The sequence below is a fragment of the Paramisgurnus dabryanus genome, chromosome 3 (assembly GCF_030506205.2).
Source record: "Paramisgurnus dabryanus chromosome 3, PD_genome_1.1, whole genome shotgun sequence".
Taxonomy (NCBI): domain Eukaryota; kingdom Metazoa; phylum Chordata; class Actinopteri; order Cypriniformes; family Cobitidae; genus Paramisgurnus; species Paramisgurnus dabryanus.
Genome location: NC_133339.1, coordinates 18,668,651 through 18,689,328, shown reverse-complemented (window position 1 = coordinate 18,689,328; position 20,678 = coordinate 18,668,651). Strand labels below are relative to the sequence as shown.

The window sequence follows — 20,678 nt, the reverse complement described above, 5'->3', positions numbered from 1 at the left end:
AACATTTATACACAAAGACGTTTTACAACAATCTCACTTCTGGAAAAGCCATAACCGTATCTGCACTGGAGCTGCTGACTTTGGCCCAGATCCATCCCAGAGTCATCTGCTGTCTGGGTTAGGTTTGTTCAATGAAATAATACAAGTTGGTATTTAGCAAATTGTTCACTTGATGGCCTTGACAGCTTCCAGGCATTTTTTACATGGAATTTTAGCCTTTATGTACTTGAACGTTCAAACTAAACAAAACTCTTTGCTAAGATTATATAATTTGATAAATTACTAATAATTATTACACAGCATGCAGTCTGGTCGTGTTGTATGTCTGTTGTCATGGGCAACCAGTGAGGACAAGAAGAAAAATGATGTTGTCTTTTTAATCATTATTGATTGTTTGTAATGCAGGGGTGGGGAACCCTGAGTCCCGTAGTCCTGCAGAGTTTAGTTCCAACCCTAATTAAACACACCTGAAAAATCTTATTACTTGGAAATGAAATGCAGGTGTGTTTGATTAGGGTTGGAACCAGTGTTGGGTGTAACTAGTTACTAAGTAATTAGTTACTGTAATTAAATTACTTTTCCCTTGAAAAAGTAAAGTAAGGGATTACTCTTATTTTTCTTGTAATCTAATTACAGTTACTTTTGATGTAACTAAATACTGTGTATGGACTCTAAAACTATTATGTTAACAGTAATACAAAGGTGGATTTAACATGGTTTAAGTTTAAAATTATCACTATTAACTGGTTGATTATTAGCATTAATAATAATGAGATGCTGGCTGTTTATTAATGCTTAGCAAATATCTGATTCTGCAAAACCTTATTCTACGTCCTTAACCCTCACCATTTCTACCAATACTTAAAATTAACAACTTCTTTTGTATTAATAAGCAGTATTTGGAGTATATTGAGGCAAAAGTAGTTAATAGTTAGTTAATAGAGATGATTGGACTCTAAAGTGGGAGCAGAATAATTGATGTACTTTTATATATGATTTTTTTTAGCCATTTCAAGCCTATCCTTGTATCATGTACTAAATAGGATTTAGAAAGTAATTAGTAATAAGTAATTAAATACTTTTTTTAGAGAGTAATTTGTAAAGTAATCTAATTACATGATTAAAGATGTAATTAGTAACTAGTAATTAATTACTTTTTTTGAGTAACTTACCCAACACTGGTTGGAACTAAACTCTGTAGCACAGTGGCCCTCCAGGACCCAGGGTTCCCTACTCCTGTTGTAATGTATCCAACTTTATTTTCCGCTCTGAATTTAAATGTATTTATATGGTTCTTTGATCAGATCCCAAAAGATGATATAAAAATGATCTGTTAACCACTTATTTTTGCAATTAATGCTAATGTATCTTTTGAAAATATTGTATTTATAAAATAAATGTGACCATAGACAACTTTTTTTTATATATATTGTGCAATACATTGCTGCAAATATACCTGTGCCTCTTATGGCTGGTTGTGTGGTCCATGGTCACATATATTTTCTAATTCATAGTTTTTCTTTATGTGTAACTTGCATGAATTTACAGAAAAGCTGCTTTGTAACCTTGCAAAATCGTGAAAAGAACTGCAGGTATGGCAATAAACTTGAAATGAAAAAGCGAACATCTACTCAGACCAAAATCCTTTCATTTTGCCTTAGAGCTGTGCACTTGACTCCCGTAGGGTTTCCGGTGCAATTAACGCGTGAGCCAACTCATTTGGTTTTCTTCAAAAACATCATTTGTCTGACAAAACGCTCATTGAACAAGAAGAATAGAGGGAAAAGGTTTATTTGTGAATAACACCTATCATATTCTCAGAACCAGAATTTTATTGCTTTATATAATGACTCACTGTAACATCCTTTGGGTCTGGTTGTCCTCACCACCTGTCCTGTTCTGTTTAACATCTTTTAATGCGTCTCTTATGACATTTGTCCAGCTTGCTCTGGGCTGTTCCCAGAATCTGTCAACCACCAATTATCCTATTAGAAATATTGATTTTCTACAGTGCAGCTATTCTCAATACATTTTCTTTTTCTAAAATATTATTTTGTATAAAATATATCCTATCTCTAAATCGAAAAATATATATGTATGTTAAAGGAACATCACAATGCTATTAAGCATTGAACATTATTTAGATGAGGGCTTGAATTAAAAATGTGGTTTATATTCCACTTTAAATATCTTGACCTTTGCCTTTAGCCTGATCTGGAGTTTAAATGCGGCTTTAATGCCATTTCCATTTATACTAAACCATGGGCGTCGGAAGCAAATGAAAAGTGGGTGGGTCCCCACATACCCCCCCCCCCCCCCGAAAAATACATTTACTGCAATAGATGACATTTTCATGTTTTCTTTTAATTAGCCTGAACATTTGCGTTTATTAAATTAAAGACAGTAGCCTATTACGGTTGAAATTCTGGTAATAGCCCTTTAAATATTTTGCAAATAATGACAGATGTCATGTTTCATTTATCTTTCTCTGTGTCATTTTTTTTCTCTACTCTGCTGACAGTAGGCTACAATGTTTATTTTTTATTTTGAGGAAATAAAAGGTAAGAAAAACGAATGAAGGTAAACTGATACAACTTTTGTATACCTTTTTTATTTGTTATACCCAATCTCTCTTTCTCTCTCTTAGAGAAATATAAATGTGAGATTCTGGAAATGAGATCACTTTATTTTATGGTATCCGTCGGGAAACAATGCTGTCATAAGAGTTTGAGCATGTGTACTTCTAAAACACAATCGATTAAACAGAGGTATGACTTTATGAATTCTGCAAATGTACCTCGCAAATAATAACAATACGTGAGGACGTTTATGTCGCAAATGAAAAGTAATTGCAGGCTTCTGTAAAAAAAAACTTGAAAATTATCCAGCGATCGTGGGACCATAATCAAAATAAACTATTTTACAGCAGTAATAATATTTTAACGATTAGCCTACACTTTTAACGTTTGAAAGGAACCACATTTAGTGCTGTGTTAATTATCATTAAAAGCAAAACGGGAGTCTCCGGGCCTCCGCGACAGACGCAATTCTTCTGGCATCTCTCCTCATCATCTCCTCTTTTTTTTCTTCTGTGTCTTGAACTTGGGGCTCGAGTCCGACCTAAGGTTCGAGCTGCCTTTAAGAACACCAAGCTAAGTTCGTTTACCGTTAATTATTAAGACTAAATGGGCAGGCAAACTCGTGAAACAATGAAAGTAAAATAATCCGCTATAATATGGTTTTACACGTCTATAGAAAATATACTATAAATAAAGCAGTTATTAATTTTCCTAATGCATGGTTGTTTGACATTTACTTCTGTTTAAAACATTTGGCAAAGGAGGTTTTTCAGCACTATGTTCGAACAGCAACTCAGCGTCCACTCACCCCCGTGAATTATGTTTAAAAGCTGAAACGGGTCCGCGGTGTAAAAAAAGCAAAGGTTTGGGATCCCTGCTCTAGTGGAATGGATTTGGACTAACAGCGCTTTGATAAGTGAACAGACAAATGCGCTAAATTAGAGAAAAAGTGGGTGGGTCCATTATCATTGGTCTTAAAAAGTGGGTGGGTCCTGTCCCACCCACGTATAATGGTTCCGACGCCCATGTACTAAACTATTAATATTTGTATTAAAATATGATGATATATGAATATAAAGCAAAATACCTCTTTCTAGGCACTGTACAGCACAATAAGGCAATACAGTAAAGGCAGGGTCCATGATCTCTGAAAGCCAATGTTGACATTTGAAATCACCTGAACAAAGACCCGCCCCACACATAGGCAATGATGTCATGTAAGTAGACACACCCCTTACTGCTGATTGGCTACAAGTGTGTTTTGGTAGTCGGACCGACTCTCTTTTCCAAACAGTTTTCAGATATCGTGCATTCCGCCTTTTAATATAGAAAGAAAACTTAAGTCCCATACAATGTACATAATAAAATTTTGATCAACTTTTACTTAAAATTACTTACATTTGTAACACTTAATTTTTTTACTTAAAAAAGTAATTTTTTAATTAATCTAAATTTTCACTTTTTACAGTGTACAGTATGGACATTAAATTATAAAAGTAAACAATTCACTGTTTATTCTCAGCACTGTCAGAAAAAAAATCCTAATATGTACAGTTTATGTACAAATATGTATACATATGGTGCCAATCTAATCTCTTTAGGTACAAATGTGTACTTTATGAAAAGGGTAACACCCCAGTGATAGCTAGGGACCATTTATTTTATTGACCATTTTTTCTGACAGTAAGGCAAAGTAATATTTAGCCTTAAAATGATAAGTGACAGTTACATACATAACACTACAGAAACATATTACAGAATTAACTGCAAAAAATATTTATTTGACACTTTTATTACATGTACAGTCTGCTTGCAGCCACCAGGAGTTTAGTGTTTTGCTGATGGATGCAATAGTAAATGTTGCTTGATCCTCCTTTGTGAGGTCTTTATTCACTATACGATTACAGCACACAGCATAAAATAATTAGTAGGGGTAGTTTTAAGTAAAGATTTTACTGAAGAAAATATAAATCCTCACTAATGGTGTGATATCAGGTGCATTGCTTTTCAGTTCTGCGCAGGTTCCTCTTGCAATTGTATGGATTTTTAATTGGCCTGTTTTATAAGCTACCAAGTGAAAATCCACAAAAAGTATGAAAGAGCAAACCTATTTTCCAAAAAGAAAGCACATTGTTTGAGGTAACTCATGAAACACCAAGGGATGAGTCTCATGTCAAAGTTTAATAGGATTAAGAGTTTGTTTGTTTAAATCCCTTACACTGTAAAAATTAATTAACTAAACCAAGTTGAAACAACTTGCACAGCCAATTGGATTACTTATTATTCAAGGCAATAAAAATAGTTCACAGTATACCATAAATATGTCCAAAAATAATAGCAATTACCATTATTTAAAATCGTATTTAAGTCCGTTAAGCCCACTGAAGACACACTGAAAAAACTAACTTTTTGGTGTAGTAAAATATATTAACCCTCATAATTTCTACAGTATTAACATTTATTGAGAACTAAATTTTTCTAAGTAAAATAATGATAAATACACAATTAGATTTTCCTAAGTAAAATGATAATAAACACACAATTAATTCATGCACAAAATTAACTGTGTGGGAATAGTAAAACGTATTATATATTTTCTTGTATTATTTAACTATTTTATAGTCACTGCACATAGTCCTTAAAAAACAAAAAGTAAATTTTAAGAAAAACTTTTAGCGCGTTCAAGTCAAAAATCTGAGTTCATTGACTTAAGCGTTTAAAATCCGTTAAACTAATACATTCAAGTAAAATAAACTTACATTTATTTGCACATGTTGTAAGGAATACCCACAATCCTTTGCACCTATATTTTGATTTTCTAGGGTTTTTCACAGACTAAGTACTGATAAGAACTTTAACTACTTAAATATTTTTTATAAAATGTCATTGAGGTTTAAGCTCTTATATTATTGATGCTGTTTTGTTGTAAATTATAATTTTGTGAAGTCACCATTCAGGTAATCAGTTTGTTGTGTGCTTATGTGGAGAATCAAGTTTAGAGTATTCAATGACTGACTAGTAAGTCATGAATTTTGTGTTATAATGCCAACTAAGTCCATAAAACGATGTTAAAAAAATAAATAAAATCTACCATACAACAGTAAATAAGATTTATTAAATATTTTTAGGACAGCAATGCTTCAATATTCATAATAATAAAAAGTCCTTACATAATGAACCTTTATGTTTTTATTAACTTAGAATGAGCCATTTTTATCTACATACACCGAGGGTCCCCTTACATGGAAGTCGCCCTTTTTGTGCCGCCATGTTTCTACATGAGCCCATAACGGACAAACTTTTTTATTAAGTTGCTCCGACAATGAAATGTTTGTCCTGCTACCGTAGCTTCTCCATGTGTTTTGGCAACCCAGTCTCACCCCATTTCGTCAATATTTGACGACACTTGACCATTCGTCATATGTTGACGTGAAGGGTATACCTTTCGCGTCATTTTTTGACGAACTGGGGACTTCAATACTATTACGTCCGTTGCATTCTCTTTCCTATTTTATTACCATTTGCGCGTCGGTTTAGGGTTAGATTTACATAATGACATCCCTACCCAAACCTAACTCTAACCCCAACGCCAGGTGACAACTGTTTCTAACCCCAACGCCAGGTGACAACTGTTTAATTTCGCGTACACTGTTTAATTTCGCGTACACTGTTTAATTTTGCGTAATCTAACCCTAAACCGACGCGCAAATGGTAATAAAATAGGAAAGAGAATGCAACGGACGTAATAGTATTGAAGTCCCCAGTTCGTCAAAAAATGACGCGAAAGGTATACCCTTCACGTCAACATATGACGAATGGTCAAGTGTCGTCAAATATTGACGAAATGGGGTGAGACTGTGTTAGTTTTGGTGAATGGTGGACTGAGCAATTCACAATCTCACTGCTAGATGCTGCAGAAATTTACACACTGCACCTTTAATTATTTAACAAATGTTTTTCATGCATTATTAAGTAGATTTTATTTGATTTTAGTAGGTAAGTTGTACTTTAAAAAACAGTACATTTTATTTAAAAAAGTTCAAATTGTTACGAGGATTTTTTTAAGTACATTTTACAAGTTTTTTTTTTAGTGCACTAAATAAATAATAACAAATACTAAAAAACAAGACAAGCTTAGATGCAAAACCCTATGACATGTTTTCTTATGTAAATTAGCATTTTTATCAGACTCTTAATAATTTCCCTTTAATGCCAATTATTAGTCAGTGATTAAAATGCCTTATTTTCACAAATGTCACTTTAGTCATTTCATTGATATTTAACAAATTAATGTCTTCTGACCACAACCTCCTACACTGAAGAAAATTCAGCATGAACTTCACTGTAAAAAAAATCCGTAGAAATTGCAGCTGGGTTGCCGGTAATTTACCGTAGATTTAAATTTATGTTATTTACTGGCAACATTTTGTTCTAAGTTAAATGAACATTTAACATTTACAAGTCTTTGTCTTTACAGAGTAAAACTAAAAAAACAGCATCAAGCGAAACGTTCTGGGAAACAAAATCTGAAGCAAAAAACAGAAAAAGGTTGATGATGATTTCTGGTTCCCAGAATGCTTTGCATGAGGCTGTTATAGTTTTATTCTGTAAAGATAAAGACTTGTTAATATTTAAAATTTATTTACAGTAACTTTGAACAAACTCTTGCCAGTAAATAACATAAATTTAAATCTACGGTAAATTACCCGCAACCCAGCTGCAACAACATTGTAATTTCTACGGATTTTTTTTACAGTGTTGGTTTTGCAAGGAAATTCAACCAACTATTCTAAGTTTTGACCTATGATATTTGACAAAAATGCTGCATTTTTTTACAGTGTAAGTGCGTGCAAAAATCTTAAAAACGTCTCCAGTCACTCTTCACTGTCCTTTCTGAAAAAACCTTGATGCACTTGTGCTGTCGTTCATCAAAGTCTTTTTTCATGCACTTAAAGGAGGTCATGGCCTTAAACCACTTTTTTCGCAAAAAAGTGTATTTCTAAATAGCCTGAGGCCGGGATTAATTGGATTTGAAGAGAAAGTTTTTAATGAACGTATATAATACCTGCCAAAAGCATTCGGTTAATATAATTATCTTATTTTTGCAGAGATGCCTTTTAGCAGCTTTTGTATCTGAGCTCCTCATCTATAGCTGTGTTAAGAACAGAACAGTGTGCAGCCATTGACTCATATCCATTAGTACAGCGAGTTAAGGACTTCAAGTCCAACAGGAAGGTAGCTTTTCATTACACAGGAGGTCTTTGAAAATAATAAACTCGAACGGGCTTCCAGAGGCGAGAAGATGGGAAAATGATGAAGTCAAAAATGATTGTTCGTTAAGTTTAAGCTTCCTCCTGTAAATGAATTGATGATCTTAGACGGTTCTGTTTACACTCTGTGTGATAAATGTCATGCTTTATTAATGCACCAAATCCATTTCCACTAAGTGATAAGTGGTAGCATAAAATTAATGGTTTTGGGAGCGGAGACTACAGCTGAGCCTGGAGTGGAAAATGAATTTGGAGAGTAACCAAAAACTCATCAAAACCTAATTCTGAAGACAGAGGTGGTGCTGCCATTTTAAATTAGAGTGTTGGGATTTACTTGGTTTCCAGCGTATTTAAGGTTTCAGCCAAAACTCAAACGATTCGTCTCAAGTCAGCTTTTCATATCTAATTCAAACCACCAGCTTGTTAGCAGGTGGGTCAGAAAAGAGGTTGCCAGGATCAGGGTCAAAAGCCCTTCTGTTTGCATTATTAACCTGTATGTGATGCTGTAGCGAGTATTAATGGAAATGTATACAGTAAATGATTTATTTGATCTCATCTGCAGTCACAACAAGCGTGTGTTGCGCAACCAGATAGCAAAACATCCTAAAGCTTGAATCGCAACTAGGACAATCAAATGGTTGGAGGAGGAATTAAACGGGACACGTAGGAATTAAATTGTCAGTTTATGGTTTAACAGTGGGGTGTTAATCTTGTAGCAGGTTTTAATGACTCATAATGTTATGGACGGTATAGCCTAAAGGAAATCTAAACGAATCGGAAGATATATGAGCCATATGTTCTGAGAGTGCACTTTTCATTTACCCTCAAGAGGGCTTTAAATAAATTCAACACCTGTATTATTTTTATAAAAGGTGTAGATGAAACAAGTTGGACACTTTAAAGCAATTTACCAAGCTCAGTCTTGCGGTAAAGTGTTTCTGAGGCTGCCAGCAGGACAACAGCTATAATCAAAGTCTAAATCAAACACCTATTACATTTTGCTGCACTTCTAGACTTGTGTAATGACTTTCCCCAGTTATATCAGCAAGAAAACTGAAACTTGATTGATTTGGACATTTGACACCATGCAGATAAAGGTGAACTTTTCTGATTTTGGAAAATTTCAATATTTTCAAGATTATATGGCAACAATTTATTTTCAACGCTAAAACCAGGGGCGGTTCTAGGATTTCATTCTTAGGGGGGGCTTAGCCCTCAGTGATGATGTGAAGAGAGCATTGTGATGTCTTTTTTCAAATTGGGACCAGTATTATTATATTAAAGCTCCACTGTGTAGGATCTACTCCCATCTAGCGGTGAAAGTCTATATGACAAGCAACTGAATATTACTTTCTAGCCCCCCCATTCGGAACGCGTTTTAACTCGTACGGTTGCCCGGCCGTGTCATGCCAAGGTTAACATGGCTTCCAGTAGCTACAAAGCAAAAGCAATGAGAAAAAATGAACAATTTGCAATGTCCTTTGCCTGTGATCCATCAAAGCACACAGATTTTTGTTTAACATGAAAAAAGTCTGATTGTCATGATATGTCCGCTTAAAATCACATACAAAAAGCAACCATGACGGGTTTAAATGGACGCGAACTAATATTATGTCAAAGTACAATGCTTATGTTTTAAGTAAACGTTACATGTCCGTGTATATGTAAGAGCTTTCTCTCATATTGGTGAAAAAAGATTGCGCAACTTTCACACGCTTGTAAAAGGATACGAAAGACGCGCAGATCAGACGCTTTTATCAATGAAAGGCTAAAAATAGCGCTGTCACCGTGTATTTGTGCTAGAGGTCAGAAGAGGTCAAAAAACATTTATCTCAGTACCTCAGATTACATAAATGGGTGGAGAGACTGCGTGTGGCTGTTCAAACACATTAAACCACATGCATGTTTACACTAACAAGTGTTATGCATAATCATGCTAAAGTTAGCCAAGGAACTATAAAACTTCAAGTTTACAACATGGACTGTATAGATGTAAACGAATATGCTGAATTACCTGTGGAGAATATAGAAAGTGCAACTTCAGTGTCCCTTGAGCCCCCTCTTGGAAAACTAACTCCAATAATGACTTTGGTCTTGATGTTTTTCCTGTCACGTTGTCGTTTAAAATCCCTGTTTCGCTGCCTTGGCGATTTGTTTTAATGTCCTCGAGAATATCTTCAACAGGCTTTCAAATCAAAGCATTAGATCGCAGGTTCATCACGGTGTGCGGCTGTTGTAAAATCCGAAGGATTTCAGCTACGCAAGTCACAGGCTGGATACGTCATCAAGCCTGGTTTATTTAAATCAACTGAGCATTACATTCGCAAGTCATACGCATATTACATCAATTTACAATTAACTAAGAATAATTGTCAGCTTTATAATTGTTAATATTCTGAAATAAGACTGTCTTGATGACGTATACCGCCTACACATGCAACCTCTGGAGGCTTCAGCTATCGGCCAGCGTGAGTGTAGAGTGAAAGCGCGAAAGGCGGAGCTTGAATTTCAGGAATGTCCCTCGTCGGCGAATGTATTTCAAAGATGGAGGCACAACATGGATTCAGCCAGAGAGCGCTTCGACGGTATGCATTTTAAATAGCAGATTCTACACTTACGAGAATACTTTCATTAGTGGGTGGAAGTAATTACACATGAATGAGCACATACTTTTGAAAGAAAACATGGGTTTTTGTTAAGAATTAACTCAATAAAGTACACAGTAGAGCTTTAATAAATTCATGTAGGCTACATACATTACTCTTCTATATAGTTCCAAGCCCTTATGATTTTTGATTTAACCTAATAATAAAAAAAACTCTTGAACGGATATAAAGGTAATAAGTTATTTATTACTATTATTTATTATTGTGTATCTTGAGTTAAAGTTTATGTATATTCAAAGTTTACTGAATACCAACAATTTATATGAGGATTTATATTTATACGAGTCAGACTGTAGTTTTCGTTATAGCCTACATTTACTTTCCAGTTACATCATGCATCCAACAGCTGCACTGATTCTAAATATGTCTGTAATAAATCATACATGACCCCTTTAATTCCTGATCGGAAGATTAAAAGCAGTATTGTTTTAAAACAACATATTGTGAGTAAATAATGGAATGATGTTTATTTTAGGGGCTAATAATCTTTATCATGACTGCTACAATCTCTTTATTCATCATCTCTTACCTGTCTCTGACCCCTTCAGTCTCTCTAACTCTTTCTCCACCTGTTTGCTCTCCTTTCCAAAACGTTATATATCCATCTATAAAAGCAAACAAGTCACTGAATGTTGTTTATAGTTTATCTTATTTGTATATTTCATATATAAAATGCGTGAGTGCACTGGGATTGTTACATGCCAAGTGTGTTTTTTTGTGTGTATGATGTGTGATGAGAAATTTCACTCAAAATGAAACATTTCTCAATTGCACATTCGAAAACTTAGCATCATATTATTCACAACTAGCATTACTGTTAACTTGAAAAAGGCAATAATATAGACCTTGTATTGCAAAATGTGTCATGACGGTAAACTAAAAACGCCACAGGTTCAGTTTGCAAAGCAATTATAAACGGGGGATAACTAATTAGCTCATTTAAGACGGCAAATATTCTTATATATTTTGCAGACATGACTCCACTCTTACAGGCTAGCAAACAAATTAAAACATTTGCGAAAATACCTTCGGAGCTTCCACGCTGGATATTTTATGAAACAATGATTTTAAGTTTGCAGCTGCCTCTGTGTGTGAACTGTAGCACAGGCGCTCGCGCTCTCCTGGCGGTTACGACGCATGCGCAGAACAGAAAAGCTAATCAAACGCCTCACAAACTCTGTAATTCTTTTTCATCTAAATGTACTGAGTTTTGCGTTATTTTAATTATTATCTTCGAATAAATTGTTTTTACAAATAAATAAACTTCAGAAAAATATATTTGATAGTTTGGTAGAAATATTAAGACTAATTTTAGGGGGACTAAGATGACTGACAGGGTGGCCGGAGCCCCCCTAAAAAGGTCTAGAAGCGCCCCTGACTACTACTGAAATGCCAATAGCAGCCATTCAGACTGTTCATGGTTATGTTTTATGAAAAATATGGGTTAATTTGAGCATATGATACTTTTGTAATATAATTGTGGAGGAGTAACACCGCCCACGAAGTGCGTGCCTCAATTTGCTATCCTTATTTTATGTCCAGCAAGTTTATTTTAAATGCCAACAATGGATTGAGGCAGAATATTTTGTTACATAAAACATGTTGTGAAGTTTGGAAATGATTACATCTATTTTATTCAATACATTTTGACTTTTGAACTTTACAACCCTCTGGCATTAATAGAAATGTTTGGATCACGAATTAGAAACAATATGCAGCCTCCAATGAAATCAAGAATAAATAAATAGTTCTGTTATGTTAGGAGGACAGATAATAACAACATGATCTCACAGGAAGTCGTGTTCACAAAATTTTTATTATTTTTTTGTATCTATGGCACAAAATTCAGCTTTTTTTTGCCTTGAGCACAAATGTCTTGTCATGTCACTCAGCACAAATTTCTATAAATTGTTTTTCGTGTCCATGGCACAACTTTCCTTTACGTTACATTTTATTTATTTTCAATTTTTTTCCTATATTTAAATCATTGTCGCTTTTTGTTTGGGGTTGGGTTTAGATTTTGGGTTTGGGTTAGGATGTAAGTTTATGTATTGGTTTTTACATGTTTTTCTTCTTCTTTTTAAACTATTCTCGGCTGGAGTTGGGGTTAGAGTTGGGGTTTGGGTTAGGATGTCTAAAAATGTAACAGAAAGTGATTCTAACCCCAACCCCAAGCGACAATGGTAAGAAAATAGGAAAAAACTATGAGGAAACAATACGTGAAATGACACCAAAAAGTCAGTCGTGCCACATACATGAAAAACTATTTATAGAAATTAATTTTGACTGACACGATTTTCGTGTCATTTTATGTATTGTCCCCCCCATATTTTACATCATTGTCACTTGGGTTAGGATGTCTAAAAATGTAAAAGAAATTGATTCTAACCCCAACCCCAAGCGGCAATGGTAAGAAAATAGGAAAAACTATGTGAAAACAATATATAAAATGAAACAAAATTTGCAGTAAAGACATTCGTGCTCAAGGTACAAAAGAAAGCTGAATTTCGTGCCATGGACACAAATAAATGAATCAAATCTTTCTTGACTATAACACCACTTCCTGTGAGATCAGTCTGGAAAATAAACATCACAAATACTCAAAACTCTTTTGTGTTTTGATATTTGAATAAAATAACAATGTTATAAAATGTACATAAATTTAAGAAAAGTCAGGGAACTGTACACTGTAAAAAACACAGCATGAAGTTAAAAAAACTTAGTTTTGAACCTACTATTTTATTTATATGCCACGTATATATATGTATTACTTACAGTGTTATATGGGTTTTATTTCAACAAAGTTATTACATTGCAAATATAAAAAACGGCTAAATGACTTCCTTGGTTGTCTAATGTATGGAATCCTGACATATAAGCATTTTTATCAAACTCTTAATAGATACTGCGAACAAACCAGTATTTCTTAACGGCCTAAGGTTGGGATTTACTGGATTTGAAGTGAAAGTATTTCATCACGAACATATAATACACGCTGAGAGCATTCGGTTAATATCATTATCTCATTTTTTGACCATTTTTTTTTTAGCTGCTTTTGCAGCAGAGCTCCTCATATTTTTTCCACACAATCTATTTAAAGCTGACAGACTTTCAAAATGTTGCACTGTGGTTTTTACTTAAAGTCTAAACTTTAAATTGGTACTTTAATACTTCCATGTGACTCATCTGTGTCTTCAGAGGTACAAATGAAAGCTTCACAGTGCCTTCACAAGAAAAAACAACTTTGATGTTGGCTTGACAAAGACAGGATTGAAAGTTGAAAAGTCTTAAAGTTTGAATGTTATACATTTCAGACAGACAGGATTATTAAAAAAAACATCACTGGGTTATTTTCAATCCAGCATTGGGTCAAAAAGGGACAAATCCAACTGTTGGGTTACATTAACACAAACCTTTTTTCATGTTTAAGTGCTATAATTGGGTCCCCAGTGCTTCTATCAACCTAGAAAATGTGAAAAAGATCAACCCAGTAACTTAGTTTTGATAAACCAATCTCTGCATAACAACTAAATAATCGCAACTAATCATTTGCAGAATAAAAGTTTTTGTTTACATCATATATCTGTGTGTATTGTGTATAATAATTATGTATATATAAATACACACACATGCATGTAAAATGCTAAGAAAACATATTTGTATATATAAAGTATTCATATTTATGTGTACTATAAATTATATATAAATATAAAAATGTATATACACATGTAAATATTTCTCAAATATATACACGCATGTGTGTGTATTTATATATACATAATTATTAAAGACGGTTTCATCTGACGCACGTGCGCTGACGCGATACACGTCTGGATCCGAACTTTACTTCCGGTTTCGTTTTTTTAATGGTCTGAATATTTGCTAAACTGATCTCTTGAACAAATGCCTCGTCGAAAATAACAAATGTTTTGGTTTCCTAGGTAATCTATGTGTTGTTTTTTTGCTTGTTATATAAATAAACTACGTTTTAAGAACTTTGTTGTTATTTATTTTAGCGGAGTTTACCGGAAGTTACGTGCGGACCATGACAGCCGCTTGTTTGTGTTGTTACTGCTGAAACCGTCTATACACAATACACACACATATACAATGTAAACAAAAACTTTTATTTTCCAAACGATTAGTTGTGATTAGTTGTTAAACATGTGAAAAAATAGGTCATTGGAATTTGGCTCCCCTTATGATGTCCCTAAATCTGCACTATCCAACCACAGCACTGCCATTTAGTGCAGAGATCAGCTCATTTGCATTTAAAAGGACACACGCATTTTTACCTAGACCTACAAAGTGGCAATTTTAACATGTTATAATAAAATAAATCTATATGGTATGTTGAGCTACTCAACATGTACTCTAGGGACACCAAAGATTTATTTTACATCTTAAAAAGTCTTGTGAAATGTCCCCTTTAAGTTCACAGGACTGAAATATATGTGTTTTTAAACTTAAATGGTTTCAAACTCTCCGGTTTCAAAAATAACTTTTTGAACATGTCAGTTTTCAGAAAAGTGTTCATTGACACGTACCCGTGGATGCCATCAAGAGCATGCCAAACCTCTAGGTGAATCCCGAAAACAGCAACAAACTATTCCTGTTACTCTTTTGAACAAGTCGCACTTTTGGCGTAGGTCCGAGCTTTTGCGCATACTGATGTTGGCTGCCTAAACATCTGTTTGTCTCAGTTTACATGCTACCATGTAACAAAAAATTTCCAAATCTCCACTCTGGATGTAGATTCAGAGGCGAGTTCTCAGTTTGCGTGTAAATAAAGGGCGCAAACGAAGGGAAACGTCTCAGTTTTTCAAAATAACCATGTAGCCTACGTGTAAAGAAACTCTTGAGTAAGGATAATAACAGTCCCATGTGTTTTGTGTGGTAGCATGTGGCCTTTGTTTGTGCTGTGCCTCCCTGTCTCATCTCCTGACCCCTCCCCTTCTTCTGCTTGTTAATTATTCTATTATTGTTTCATGATTATCACCTGTCGCCCTCTTAATTGCTTGCTTATTTAATGCCCTTGTGTTTGCTGTCTTGCGCTGATTTGTTTTGTAACATTCCCTGCATCAAGTCTTTAATTCAGAAGTGAAGTCTTTGGCATGTTCATTGTTTGTTTTAGTCAAGTCTGTATAGTGTTATTGTCATCCTGATCTATGTTAATGTGTCCTCTGTGGGTTTTTGTTTTCCTTGTTTATATAATAAAACTGTTTTGTGTGTCTGCATCCGGGTTCTTAATAATTTGCAGTTCCTGACAGTGTTGCTCATGCACAACAGAAACAATATAATCTACAATGTATTATTTATTATTATCATCTCTGTCACAACAAGCAAGTTGTTAAATATATATAGTCTAAACATTTCTGGGTTATTTTCAACCCAGCGTTCGATCAAAAGCGGACAAACCCAGCTGTTGGGTTAAATTAACCTAGAAACTGCTTAGATTTGACCTAAAAAAACAACCCAAAGTGTATTGGGCAATGGCACTGAACAGCAGAGACTTCGCTGTATGTAGAGTACTTTACTTCATAACATTATTAATTAAGGAACCACTCCAAGAATCAAGGAAATGATTGATGAAGTATTTTTCCATCTGTTTTTTAGAGCGAAACAAACAGCCCACACAAACGCTGAAAAAAGTGTCGGAAATATTTGCGACAGTGTTTTAATTTCCTGTACCAAAAATAACATCACATACAATCTGTTATATAAATCACAACCACTTTTAGGTGCATGTTATTGTATGCACCCAACATTTAGCTACTGGAGCATCTCAGCATGATTAATAATGCATAACACATCCGATTAATTAAAAGCTTCAAATGCACCTTGCATACAAAAATCTTTTAAGAGCAAAATATTTATTTAATCGTCCTCAGTCGGCCATAAACTCACTGTTATCCAACATTTTCATGCGTTTTGAGGTATTACATAAGCATGTGAGCTCTTCGGATAAGTGTCAGGCTCGCATAAGCACGGACGCTTTAGTTTCAGGTCAAAAGTGGTCAAATTATCATATTGTGATATTGCTCATCACTTAGAGACTGCAGGCGTAGGTTAAGCACATCCGGCCCACAACGTCATGAACTTTTCCACATGTTAATGCTGAAACAGACTTGAGTAAGATTACACAAGCCAAATCCTGTGTCACGCGGCAGTGACTCCAATTATAGCCAAACAACTTTCAGACATACAAATAAATAAACAGACATAGGCATGAATAAACGCAATTTTTCTCAAGGTGGCATGGTGTATTTAAACAGGGTTGTGCATAAAAAAATTGCACAGTTAGAGTTATATTGTTAATCACAAATATCGATTAACAAAAAACTTGCATTGTTAGTCCTCAGCATGCTACTGATGTTACTCACATCACCATGTTGCTAAGGACCGTTGCTATGCAGTTTCTATGGCAATGCATTGAGTTGATAAATGATTGCTTACTGGCATTAAGAACCCAACCCCAAGCCTATAACTCACAGTTATTTCACTGCATTATCATCAACCAGGTTAAATTAACCGCACAATTTGAAGTATGATTCATGTCCGCCTCATAAATCATTCAGATTCATTGTTCGTTTAAATGCATGTGCATAAGTATTTAACCAGACGGCAAGTCTGTGTGAGAGTCTGACATTCAATTTAAAAGTGCGAGAGTCTGATATCTCATTTAAAACCAATCGAAAGCAAATCAAGAGCTTAGAAACAAAAGCAAATGTTTAAACAACAGCAACACGTGTGGTAAACTGATACACAACATCATCTGGATAAATTTTGGATTCAGTCCCAGAAAAGTGATATTTTATGTGATTTGCTTGTTATTGCTAAAAAAAATCTTTTTTATGCCTCAACGGATTTCCATTTTCTCTTCAATTTGCCGTAAATCTACACTTTCTGGCATCACTCACTCACCCTATTGCTCCGAACCTCTTGCATGAAACGTTAGGCTGAATTTTAACAACTGAAATCCTTAGTCACCGCACCGCCCACTGTCACTGTATCAAAATAAAAACATCATTAACATTCCTCAAACGTTCGGAAATACAGGAGTGGAGTAAATGAAAAATGTCTATTTTCAGCATCACTCAATCAGGTTTGAGCAAAATGCATAAACATTGTGTGCATTAGGACTCCTCCGTGACCAACTTATAACAATGATACATACATGCACTGTCTAATTGTATTTGCATAGTCCTGCCTTAAAAACAATCAGATTCATTAAAAAAAGGATAATGTGAAGATTGGTGTGGAATGTCAAGTGTTTTTTCAACCCGACATTTTGGATATTGTAAATGACTTGTATAATTGAGTCCCAGTGTTGCGTGTGTCAATCTGTATCTATGCCAAATGAATTTATTGGGTCTGTGGTGAAATGTGCGCATGTATATTCATGTGAAAAAAAACAGAAACTGTTACATCATCATTCACCGGTTAGAAAAAGGCACTTATACAGTAAATGCATAAATATAAATGACAATTCTATTGAGTAGATCCTATAATATTATTACTGTGCATCAGGCCTGCACCCTTTACACAAGTGCAGATATAACTGAAGATTTCAAACAGGGTTTTATAGGTGCCTATTTCACACACTGCAAAAAATGACTTTCTACCTTAGTATTTTTGTCTTTTTTTAAGTACAAATATCTAAAAATTCTTAAATTAAGATGCATTTTTTTGATAAGCAAAATGACCTAAGAAAATAAGTCTAGATTTTAGACAAAAAATATTTAAAAAATCTGCCAATGGGGTAAGAAAAATTCAAGAAAAAAATTGCTTACCCCATTGGCAAATTTATTTATTCTTTTGCTTGTTTTAACCACAAATTCTCTTATATTTGAAATCTTTTGTCAAAAAAGACTTTTTATCTTCTTACACTGTAAAAAAAAATTCTGTAGAAATTACCGTATTAGATTTTACATTTATGTTATTTACTGGCAACAGTTTGTTTGAAGTTAAATGAACATGAACATTTTCAGTCTTTACCTTTTACAGTAAGTTACTGGAAACCAGCTGCATAATTACAGCTAATTTCTTAGAGTGTAGGGCATTTTGCTCATCAAAAATGTATCTTGATTTAAGAATTTGTAGATATTTGTACTAAAAACAAGCTAAAAATACTAAGAAAGTATTTTTTAGCCGTGCAACTTTTTCAACTGTCACTTTTGGCTGTTCGTTTACACAACAATGTCGTTTTTTAGGGTCCTGGAATGCAAATTTTTTGAATAATAGTGACGTTTTTTAATAATGCTGTTTTTGCTAATGACGCCGTCGCCTTGTAATTTCTGTGTAAACTACAAAAAATTTGAGTTAAAGGTGGTGTTATGCGCATGTGTTAATTCAGTGTCTCCATAGGGTAAAAAATTTACTAAAAATTAAAAAGTCTAATATTAATACAACTATACCCAAACTTCATCAAAATATAGATTTTTTTAACATAGTTTTCCATTTCAGTTTTTGGCCAAGAGGATTCTGATTTTTCAGTATCGTTTTGTCCCAAAATCTCCATGCTAGAATGCCGGCCTACAGGACTGTGTTACCTTGCGTTCACACCAGACGCGAAAGAGGCTTTAAGTGCGAGAGATTTACATGTTACATCAACGCAAAGACGCGTAAAGGCATCCTGCTGCGTGTTTTCCGCGCGAATAGTTTACCAATCAGGAGCTTGCTCTATTAGTGACATGATTACGGGAAGCGAGCAGAGTGGCAGAAGCCCCTCCCATGGCGCAAATTTCAGCGTGAATGTCTTGAATGACTAGAATTTCACGCACGATTGTGCGAATGAAGCGAGTATACTCATAATGTTTGCGAATAGCGTGTTTTTGATGCCTCTACCGCGTCTGGTGTGAACACACATTTAGGGGACGTGCACACCAAGCTTTTACGCCCGCGGCTGGCGTATGTTTTCAATTGTTCCCAATGAAAGCTCTGCGTTTTTCAAAAAAAGCCAGCAGCTTGCAGTTTTTTTCTGTGTTGAAAGCCGGCGCTCAGCGCTGCACGCAGACAAACCGCCGAGCGCTGGCTTTCAATGTGAAAAAAATATTGAAAAATATTCAACTTTGGGTGAAAAGCTCAGCTCGTCAATGTCAGCTCTCACATGGCCATCCAATCACAGTGGAGGAGGGGCGGGACAAATATCACAACAACCAACCGGCGCATCGTACATCAACTGATACACAAAGCAGAAGTATCAAAGCAATCAAAGCGCTCAGCTAAAGCTTTGGTGTGCACACCCCCTTAGTGCTGCTCCAGATACGGAGGTAATTAACATTTCGACAACGTTTACAAAATTTTGCGCTTTATAATCCAGGGTAGCACAGTTGTAGTAATAAACCCCTCCGTGCTTTCTCTGTCTTGCTTGTTTATATTTATTGCTCTGTAGAAGAATGTGCTTCTTCCATGTTGTTACGAAATAAAGTTGACATCTACCGGTCAAGGCTAAACATAGCCTTAGGCATTTAATCGACTTTCACACAACACTTAACCCTGGGTTAAAGGTCTTTTTCAACCTAATTCTCAAAGGAAGCACTCCATTAAACTCTGAGTAATAAAATCATTCTCCAAAGCACATTTAGCACAGCTTTTCTTTTGAACGCTGAAAAATTGCAACGCTGCAGTGTTGCTCAAAGCAACAGACGACCAATCAAACAATGACTCAGTGTTTACTTCATTAAATATTCATATCAAATATGCACACTCAATTGTGGTCTCGTTGTGTTGTGTATTTGTCCAATGTTATTAACTCCCTATGCAATTAAGAATTTTAACCCAGGGTTTTTATTTTACATAAGTTACATGTCGAAATTGATCAGGATAGTCAACAATATTAAACATTTTTGTTCACAAAAAAGTCCTCTAGGATATAAAGATGCAAATGTGATATTGAAGATGGCACGTATTCACAAATCACATTCAACAGTGTTACGTGAACCATCAGAAACATGATTCAGGTACGGGTCTTTGTCTGCCAAGTGATGTGCTGCTGTATCTCAATCTATTAAGTGTTGCATAGGACGGTTTATCAGCCGCAAGCTCTCTGTGAATTGGCACCAACGGACCGTTTCTTTGGAGAGACAGCGTCCTTTTCAAAGTCATTTCATGCCTGCTCTGAATATTAGATGAGCTGTGGGCACGTTTAATATCGGCCGTGC

The 20,678-nt window shown here is 34.9% G+C and overlaps 1 protein-coding gene across 1 annotated transcript in view; it reads right to left on the bottom strand.

The window, feature by feature from the left end:
- Positions 1 to 19,972: 19,972 nt before the first annotated feature.
- Positions 19,973 to 20,678, bottom strand: part of usp43b (ubiquitin specific peptidase 43b) — a 77,121-nt gene continuing 76,415 nt past the window's right edge. Inside the window, exon 15 of the mRNA XM_065252889.2 lies at positions 19,973 to 20,678. This exon is cut by the window's right edge and continues 864 nt beyond it. Coding sequence (XP_065108961.1) covers positions 20,461 to 20,678 — 218 coding nt within the window. The 3' untranslated portion in view covers positions 19,973 to 20,460.